This window comes from Vigna unguiculata, chromosome 3 (assembly GCF_037176805.1).
Source record: "Vigna unguiculata cultivar grain cowpea cultivar isolate G323 ecotype 2 chromosome 3, ASM3717680v1, whole genome shotgun sequence".
Taxonomy (NCBI): Eukaryota; Viridiplantae; Streptophyta; class Magnoliopsida; order Fabales; family Fabaceae; genus Vigna; species Vigna unguiculata.
In genome coordinates this window covers 60,873,862-60,884,152 of record NC_140794.1, presented here as the reverse complement: position 1 = coordinate 60,884,152, position 10,291 = coordinate 60,873,862, and the positions used below count along the sequence as shown (strand labels likewise).

The window sequence follows — 10,291 nt, the reverse complement described above, 5'->3', positions numbered from 1 at the left end:
CGTCCATTACATTTAAATATAATATTATAGACTTAAAAGTTTGTTATCTAACTCAACATAAATAAATGTCCTTTTTAGAATATTTTATGATTTTTATTATATTTTATGTATAGGTTGTTTTTATTTTTTCACCTATATAATACATGATTTATAATTGAAAAAATATAATATCCATGAAATATGAGTCAAATTTACATATAAGAAAGATTGTATTATAAATTCGACTTGTATAAATAGGATAATGATATTTTAACTTTTTTTTACCAACTTTTAACCCACTATTTTAATTCCCTTTGATAGTTTATTTTGATTTTTTTTAATGATGTGATGTAATAATCTAATGGTGATTGAAGTAATAGATTAAAAGTGGATCAAAAAAAGTGAGTTAAAATATCATTATCCTTATAAATATAACAAATCTAGAATCATAAAAACAACAATAATCAACAAAAATAATTAATTTTCATATAATTTTGTTGGGTTTTGCAAAAGAGGGTGATCATTAGGGAATAACACCAATGAGACATAAACTCAACTCACATATAAAGGATTGATACCACCTCTAAACTAAAATCTTACTTGTGTGTGTTGAGCTCGTATTTCACTGGTGTTGTATATCTCTAAAGATCCTTTCTTGAAAAACCTATCAATCTTTAATTGACAAATTTAATGATAAAATATTTAACATTTTTTATTAAATTGATGTGTTTATGTTTTGGTAAATTAAAGCAAACATATCTAAATGTGATATTTCATATTATATAAATTATCATTTATGTAGTTCATGTAAATTTGCTTCTTTTCACGGAAATTTATTTAGTTCATCAAATCTATTAATTAGTACCAAGACTTTACCTTAAATTAATTTAGTTTGACAAAAAAAGGGAAGTAAAACTTAGCATGTGTTTATTTTCGTCGACGGAAAGTAACATTGTGTTATTTTGGAAATATTTACTACTCATGTGGATTGGGAAGAGAAAATTAGCATGTGATTACTCCATTCCTTTGGGATTGATATAAGGTGACGCCAAACGATGATTAGGGAGAATTCATTCTAAATGCAATCCTTCTACATGATGAGATTAGAAGGTGACGCCCTCCAATTTGTGAAATTAGCCTCTCATATTTCAGTTTCTTTGAAAATTAATAACACAAATAAAAATTTAGTATAAAAATTTATTACTTCTAAAGTTACTACTAAAAATAAAATAAAATCTTCAGGTAAATAAATTATTTCACACCTTACATATTAAATTTATTTCCATACCAAATATACCGTATTATTCATTTCTTTAAAAATTCAATCATTCAATAAAATTTATAAAAATAATTATAAATCATTTCAAGGAACATTTTTTTAATATGTCACATAAGTCAATTCAGTCACAAATCTTCACAAATTCTAATCTCTAATCAACTCCAAAATCACCTTCAAATCCCTTGAAAGAAACAACACCAACTTCGCCGTTTAATCCTTTCAATTTATTCCTCTCACTCTCACTCTCACTCGAATCATTCATTCTAAAAGAACATAACCTAAGGATGTGTTTGAATTGGGAAGATGATACGAAGTGAGTGAAAGGATTTGAAAGGACAAAAAGATGATTACCGTGTTGTTTGGATTAAAGGATTTGAAGGGATAAATAAAGGAATTTGAAGATTAAGTTTTGGGAGTTTGTGAGTGATGTGACAAATCTAATAAGTAAAAAAATTATTTTAATTGAAAAATAGTTGTGAAAATATAATTTGTGAAAATAATGTGAAAATGATATGTAAATAGTTGTTACTATTAATAATATTGTTATTATTATTTATATTACTATTATGATGCACAAAGACATTAATTTGTATAACATATTCGTGTCCGACACATATTGGTATTCAATACTTTATGATACTTACCAATGAAGTATCTAATGTAAAAACTAATAATACTTTTATGATGACAATAATTTATAATTTTTTATCTTAAAAATATTTATAGATTTGATTTTAATTTAGATACACACAATAGTAATCATATATTTATCATATTTTTAAGAATATTTATACATTTTTTAATATGTATATATCACGTATCATATCCTATTATTTTCAAAATAAACATATCGATATATCAGATACGTGTTATATTCGATACAAGTATCATGTCTATACATATTAATATTATTAATAATTTATATTTTATTTTATTCATCATGTTATTATAAAATTGTAATCAAATATAATTATATACAAATAAAATATATAGACATATCTAACAAAATTAGTATATATATATATAGTTATCTTGGAGATAAATAAATTTTTTTATACATATGCATTGCATACATATGAATACATATGAAATTTTACATATGATACAATTAGTTTTTAGAATTATTTTGTATGAGAAAAAATGTTTTATTAAAGAAATAAAACAAAGATAGATTACAACAGAAAAAGAATAATTGTATGTGCAATATTTGTTTGATTCGTGTAATAACTGTTGTTGTTTCTCAAAGAATAAAAGAAGCTATAATCTCTAAATATTGAAATAAGATTGGTTGTTGAAGATATAGTATTGAAATTACTGTTACTGATAATTTTGTTAGAAGAGCTTGCTTACAAAACCACCAAAACCCTTTTTTTTCTTTTGCTTTCTCTATTTTCTTCACTCTCACAACATATCACAAGCCCTTAAGCCCTTACCCACTTTGCCCGACGCCGCTGAGGTTTGATATTGGTTTCATTTGTTGAAGTTGAAGGTGATGGAGATGGAGATTGAGGGTGAGAAACAGCACAAGTTCAATGTGGACCTCGGCAACCTCATGGCTTTCGACTCCAATCACACCTTCCCCTCTCAACCACCTCTTTCCAGGTACTGTATTCTTCTTCTTCTTCAGGGTTTTTTGTTATTTTCGTTTTTGAAACTGCGTTGCTTACTTTAATTGAACACAGGGAGGACCTCGTCAAGCAGTGTTTGCTGAAAGGCACTCACTTGGTTCAAGCTATCGCAGATGCCCTCTTCACATTACCATCGACTGAAGATGTAGATGGCCCCCTAGTCAACTTGCCGCCGCCACTAACTAAATTGCCAAGAGAAAAACATGTAATCCCACACTCCAATCTTTATTCTTTTTTTTTAAATCCAAAGGTTATAAATTCTACTAATTGTTACTTTTTACTTTGATGCTCGTAACCCTAATCCTTATTCCTATTGTATTGCAACTTTCCAAAGCCTCTTCTTTCATATACGTGTCTGCTTTGCAATTTTACTGATTCCTTCGTCGGTTCTTTGCTTCCAGTATTTTTATTATGTCCAATTTTTCAAAACACCGGCTCATAATTTTTTTGTGATGCTTTCAGCTGCCAAAACCTAAGCCTCCTACTAAATGGGAAGTTTTTGCCAAAAAGAAAGGTTTGTCTATTCATGCTGCCCATGTGACCCTCAAATTATCTTAATGCTGTTTACGTAGTCTGTGTTTAGGTTTAGTGCTCTCTAATTTTTGCTAGTTGAACCGATGAATTTTATCCTGTGTTATTATGCAGGCATACAGAACCGGAAGAAAGACAAGATTGTGTACGATGAACAATCAGGAACCTGGAAACGCAGATATGGGTATGATCGTGCAAATGATGAAGATGCAATACCTATCATCGAGGCAAAAGAAACTGATGGTAAAGAATCGAACATCTCTTTCCTTGTGAAGTGCTACCGTGTGTCTTTAATGGTCATGAATAAGGTGTAGACCGTAGACACTCTACTTTACGTTATCACTTTTGGGCACAAACAGAACCACTACAATGTGTTCAGAATATGATAAAATTTTAAGATAGGATGATTCATGGCAGACCTGCATAAGGTTTGCGTACTCGAAACTGTTCTTTTGAGAAAAAATCTGAACCAGACCATCATTGACCTTTTAGAAAATCCAGATTGTAAAATGGAAACAATTAGATATATCAGGGCATGCTCAATGTTTAATGAAAACATATATCTGACACTGTGGGTTACCAAAGCATTAAACCAGACATCTATTTGATGGAATACCCATCAGTTAAGATTTCAAAATTTTGAGGATTTTACTTTCCTACCATATTTTGGCACGTTGTCATTTTTGGTTCTGACAATTCTTTCATGTGAAGTCTGGAAGTTAGGTAGTATTTATATACCTATATTTCAAATCACATGTGATGTTTATTTAGACTGCTGATGTTTAATGTTATTATTCTGTTGACTTTTAACATTTTTGTATTTTCATGAATACAAACTTGTAATTCACATTTTACTGGGATTCCTTTCGACACTGATCAGAACTATATGTTTTGCATATCAATAATGATATTGTAACATTTTTCAGATCCAGAAGAGGATCCTTTTGCCAAAAGAAGAGAAAATAAGAAGAAAAGAATTGAAAAACAAGATAAAAATCGACTACAGAACTTGAAAGAAGCTGCTAAATTTGGTGCCTTACCAAGGTTTGTAACATAACGTTGTCCAATTAACGTTGAAGATTTTGTTCGTAGCATGGGAATTCAATTTGTTACTGTTTATTATAGTATACATCATCGGCTTATAATTGTGTGCATAATTTATTTCATGGATCATGGACCTTGGCCTTTCACTCAGCCATTGCCCACTTTCTTTTCTCATTCACAAAGTTTTTACTGAAGTTTCTGATGCTAAACTTAACAAAATCCAAATGATAGAAACAATTCATATTTATGCTACTGTCATGAATACACTAGTGATTTTTTATTTATTTATTTTTATTTGTTAGGCAATTCTTTGCATTGGGAGGTGGTTAACTCCTTCCTTTTACTTATAAGCACCTGTGCCTAAGAAGAGCCTCCTTTGTACCTTTATTTCAATACGCACCAGTTGCTTAATTTTTTGAGTGAAACCATGTCAGTTTTTATTTTTAAAAAAATTTAAAACTTAAATAATTTTGTACTTTTCATTTTCATAACCTTGTTCAATATTTCTATTGATAAAATGAAATTATTAGCGAGACCCATTTAAATTTTTTTGAGGTACTGGATTAGAGTGTGGGTGCTGAAATAGAAAAAGGTAAAACTAGATAATATGCACAAGTCGACCCGAAATATGATGGCCGTACATGCTCCAATGCCCGAATTACATTTACTTGTTCTATATGATGTTCTTAATAGAAAATCTTTCCGCTATGGTGGCATCTCAACTTCATTTGTCTGACTATCATGGCATGTGGTAATTTCCCCAGCTTTAGGAGCAATTGAGTGATCTAGTGACAACTGCCCTGCCTAAACAATGTGTCAACTTTTGACTTGTTTGTCGTAGAGCTTTGACCTGGTGTTTCTTGTTTTCTTGAATATATATCTTCATTATTTCTTTATTGTGATGAAATCTGAACAAATTATTATGCAGCCATGTTCAGTTGGCAGCTACAGCTTTGCCTATAACCGGAACTCAGGCAGCACCAAAGAAAGTTACAAAGGATGAACTAGGTAATGTAGCAGGAATTGCAGCAACTGCAACAGCCAGTGGTGGGAAATTTGACAAGAAATTGCCTGGTGAAAAGCCTGCAAAACATGAAGGAAAATATCGGAAGGTTGTGCACTGTATACTCTCAGATAACTGCTTGTCTTAGCCATGTAAATTGTTATACGTAGAAGCACACATTGTTAACTAAATTGACTTATTAACTTCCGTAGTTTTGTTTTCATCTAGTTCCTGCCAGTGGTGGAAGGAACCGGGATAGGATCACAAGAGAGGGAGCAAACTGAAAAAATATTGAACAAGATCATCTCCAAGCATTCTCATAACATATTGAATGTTGAAAAGGTACAGTAGAGTCTTTCAGTGAAATGGATTTCAAATTTTACCAATTTTATTAACAATTTTTTGTAAAAATCGTGCTCTCTGAATTCTAGGCCGTCACAATGCACAACGTGAAGAAAGAAAAGAAGCGAAGGAGCGAGAATGGGAAGGCTTCACCAGCTGACAAGAAATTGAAAACCGAGAAAAAGTCTTTTAAAAAGGGAAATTTCAAGAAAGGCAAGGCGAAAGGGAAATAGTTTAGATTTTAGTAAAACAAGTTTTGTAGAGTTATTGGAAACTCGGTTTACTGGTTTCAAGTTTTGTAGACTAGTTTCATTGGTTGATATCCTCTTTATTTACCATCTATGTAAAATTAAATTAGATCTTTTAATTCACAGAATTCTTTTAATTTATCAAATTAACTACTACAATGCATTGCGTGCGGCAGACACATTCACTCCGTATATTTTCTGTTTAGAATTCCCGAGCAAGAGTCCTCAGAGCCAGAGAACCAGCAGTGGATATTTAAAGTTCTTGAAGATAACACTTTTTCTCAAGCGTCACATGTCATTTGCTTTTGGGGCTTAAGACCAAAGGGCCCTCACGTGCATAAACTAGTATGTGCTGCGCATGAGACCAAATATATTTTTGCAGATTCCTTTGGGACAAATATAGGTGGTGACTCGCGAGTGTTTTGTCTTCTAATTACATAAGTTTTATCCAACTTGTGTGGCCGATGAAGACCTTAATTCAGCAGGAGAAAATAATTGGATAATTCAGTTTATTCAGCAAGAAATATTCATAATTTGCATCGGCTGTGTCACACAGACGAGTTAAGTATAGCTTTGCAAATTATACCTCTCTTGCAAATTACACCTCTCTTGCAAATTACACCTCTCTTCCCTTCTTTATCTGCATAGCCGATTCATAGATATAGACTGAATTTGTAGCTTCCGTTAGACAAAATTCTCCACCCAACGAAAATTCACCTTCATTCCTTTATTCGATATCTTGTGTGGCTTGGTCTTCGTTGTTCTTGTTGAATTGAATTACTCGTTCTCAGCTACTTGGTGTAACATCTCAAATTCGCATATTCTTGCATGCCCATTTCTTCTTAATCATCTCTTTCCTTGTAATACTTTCAAAGCTTAAACTTTAAAGAGAGAAGCAGTTCCGTATATCTGTATTGAAAACAAGGATTCATGGGTAGAGGTAGGTTGCAAGTGCAAGGTGTTGAATTAGGTAACAAAGATCTAATATTTAGTTCCGGAATCAAGTTTGAATGGGATTCTCTTGAGGGTAAAGTTCGTCCCACTAGCTTCTTTGCAAGCGTTGGTCAAGCAGGATTCGGTTTTGGGATTTCACCAAATCCTCCTGCTGCCACTACCAGAGAAAGTGGCACCAAACCATCCATGGTCTATTCTTCTTCGAAATATGTTTTAATGCCTGAAGCTGGTCTTCGAAGCTCGGGTTCTGAAGGGTTATTGAGTGGCGGTGCAGTTGAAGTTGATGAAGAAGGCCATGGTACGAGGAAGGAAAAGAAGAGGAAGGCGTTTAAATTGAAATTTAAGATTGGGAATCCATCATTGAGGAGGTTGATGAGTGGGGCAATTGCTGGTGCAGTGTCAAGAACAGCCGTGGCACCGTTGGAGACCATAAGGACCCATTTGATGGTGGGGAGCTGTGGACACACTTCACTTCAAGTGTTTCAATCTATTATGGAGACCGATGGATGGAAGGGCTTGTTCAGAGGCAATTTCGTGAACATCATCCGAGTTGCGCCTAGCAAGGCCATTGAGGTGAGTAAACATGTTCGGAATTGTCCTTTTTCTTTTCTTCAAATGTTTGATTAGTATGCATATTTATCTAAGGGGTTTGTATTTTGCATATTATTCATCACTTGAAAACTAGGAGTCCATCAGTGGATTTTGTAATCTAAATTCGTTACACACATGAGCTATTGACATCTTGTGGAACATGCAGTTATTTGCGTATGACACTGTCAAGAAGCAACTATCTCCAAAACCTGGTGAACAGCCAAAGATTCCATTTCCTCCCTCATCAATTGCAGGTGCTGTTGCTGGTGTTAGCTCTACCCTATGTACATACCCTCTTGAACTCCTCAAAACTCGTCTTACAGTCCAGGTACGCACTCACACCTCTCTGATTATCTTATCTTGCTCTGAACTGATGTAAATTTATGGCAATACTCCAAAAAATTGCAGAGAGGAGTGTACAAGAACTTGGTGGATGCATTTGTGAGAATCATTGGAGAGGAAGGTCCTGCAGAACTGTACAGGGGCCTCACTCCTAGTCTAATCGGTGTGATTCCTTATGCTGCAACAAACTATTTTGCATATGACACACTTAGAAAAGGGTACAAGAAAATTTTTGGTAAGGAGGAGATAGGGAATGTGATGACTCTTGTAATTGGATCAGCTGCTGGTGCATTTTCAAGCAGTGCAACATTTCCACTTGAGGTGGCTCGTAAGCATATGCAAGCAGGGGCTCTGAATGGAAGACATTACGGTAACGTGCTTCATGCCCTGATTAGTATACTTGAAAAGGAAGGAGCTGCAGGTCTTTATCGAGGTTTGGGACCAAGCTGCTTAAAATTGGTTCCTGCTGCTGGCATTTCTTTCATGTGCTATGAAGCTTGCAAGAGGATACTTGTTGAAGATGAACAAGATTGAAACTAAGAGTTTTGGAATTGGGAAAATTTTTGTTTTGCAGATTTTGCTTTTCCCTGCATGTCACTTTCACCATTTCAACCAGGGTGTTTCCTTAAACCTGTCTTCATTTTCTTCTTAGGAAAAAATATTTATTTATTACATTAGGAACCAAATTCTCAGCTCACAGTATTAATTTTTATACTCAATTTTTTTTTTATTGAATTGAAGACTTTTATTCAAATCATTGATATTAAAAAATGATTAATACTTTTGTAACCTTATTTTATTTTAATAGATAATAAATTGTTTTTAAAATATAAAGTTTATTGACGCATAATATACAAATTTTTGTATAGTTTTACGCATATGTTTCTGAAAATAACATTAAATTATTTAAAGAACAGAAGTATGAATCTTTGACATGTAAAGTTAATTGTAGTTTTTTCCCAGTGCCGATGCCTTTACGAAATATGCAAAGAAATATTTTAACCCATATTTTTTGACTCACTTTTAACCAATCACTTTCGTTACTCTTAAATCATTTATTTTAATTTTTATAATGATGTGATGTGATGATCTAAAGGTGATAAAAGTGATGAGTTAAAAATAAGTCAAAAAAAGTAGGTTAAAATATAATTATCGAATGCAACAACAACAATAAATTATTTAAAGATTTTAGTGTTAATCCCTAATTAGTGTACAAAGTAGTATGTATTTAGATCCACTAATTTGAAAATAAATAAAGAAAAAGGTATGGGATTCACTTTCTTTCTTCTTTGCGTTTTAAACTGATGTAAAAAAGGTTGTAAATATAGTTTGACATACTTCCTCTCCATTCTCTCTAAATTTTCACTTTCAGTTCTCATCTCTTTGGTTTTGAATGCAACTCACACTAATTGAGGACAAAGTTTTCAATTTTTATTTACTCTATAGATTTCTTCTTCTCTTACGTTTTCTACAATTTTGTCATTAATTTTAGTGGGATCAATTAAAAAGATTGATTCTCTTAACATGTTTTACTATATACAAAGATTCAAGGTTTAATTACTCGTAAGGTACTCAGTTTGGGTGAAGGGTGTCAAATTGGTACCTCGCGATAAAAAGGTGTCAATTTAATACCCAAATAAGTTTAAGTGCATCAATCAGGTGCATCCCGTTAGATTTTCAAAAACAGCGTTAAATTTGTAGTGATGTGGCAATATATAACAGATACGTGTCATTGAAAGAAGAAGATGTGTAAAAAAAACAATTGTACAGTCTTACAAATTATTTAATGAATGGTAAAGTTTGAATTTGCCCTATGTCATTTGTGGCCGTTATCATCTTCTTCTTCCTCTCCATTTGCTTGCTGGTTCAGACCTAACCCTCTTCCTAATCTCAAATACACCCTTTTGATTTTTTCCAATAAAAACAAAGCTTATGAGGAAACCATAATCTCGGGTTCCTTTCCCCTCCTCCCAATCAATATCCCCCAGGGTTAGGTCTAGAAACTTTAGAACCCTAAAATCCCAAAACTTCAGAACCCTAAAATCCCAAACCTAAAAAGATACATAAAAAATTCAGAATATTTGAAATTGGCATTGGAATTGAAATTACCCTATTGTAGCAACAAATGTTGCTATACAGTTCAAAGAATAAAAGCAACAGAAAAATGAAAGAGGAAAAAATTAGGAGCTTGGTCTAACGTGACTGTGTCATGAATCAGAAGGGAGAGGAAATGGGAATTTAGGACTCAGATTCGGCGTCGATGGTGAAAACTAGAAGATGAAAATCGGTGAAAACGGGAGCGAAATGAGATTGAGATTGCAGAAACCCCCAAATCGCATGAACCTCGATC

At 32.8% G+C, this 10,291-nt stretch overlaps 2 protein-coding genes across 2 annotated transcripts; both read left to right on the top strand.

The window, feature by feature from the left end:
• The first annotated feature begins 2,613 nt into the window (after positions 1 to 2,613).
• On the top strand, positions 2,614 to 6,200 carry LOC114179966 (ribosome biogenesis regulatory protein homolog). Its single transcript, XM_028066485.2, has 8 exons — positions 2,614 to 2,860; positions 2,941 to 3,091; positions 3,349 to 3,400; positions 3,532 to 3,660; positions 4,344 to 4,461; positions 5,390 to 5,573; positions 5,693 to 5,806; positions 5,896 to 6,200. Exons 1-8 carry the CDS (start codon positions 2,751 to 2,753, stop codon positions 6,037 to 6,039), a joined length of 1,002 nt encoding a protein of 333 aa, XP_027922286.2. The 5' UTR covers positions 2,614 to 2,750; the 3' UTR covers positions 6,040 to 6,200.
• Positions 6,201 to 6,350: 150 nt separating this feature from the next.
• On the top strand, positions 6,351 to 8,668 carry LOC114179965 (adenine nucleotide transporter BT1, chloroplastic/mitochondrial-like). The gene is made up of 3 exons (XM_028066484.2): positions 6,351 to 7,581; positions 7,766 to 7,927; positions 8,008 to 8,668. The coding sequence occupies exons 1-3, from the start codon at positions 6,985 to 6,987 to the stop codon at positions 8,473 to 8,475; spliced, it is 1,227 nt and encodes a 408-aa protein (XP_027922285.2). The 5' UTR covers positions 6,351 to 6,984; the 3' UTR covers positions 8,476 to 8,668.
• Positions 8,669 to 10,291: the final 1,623 nt, after the last annotated feature.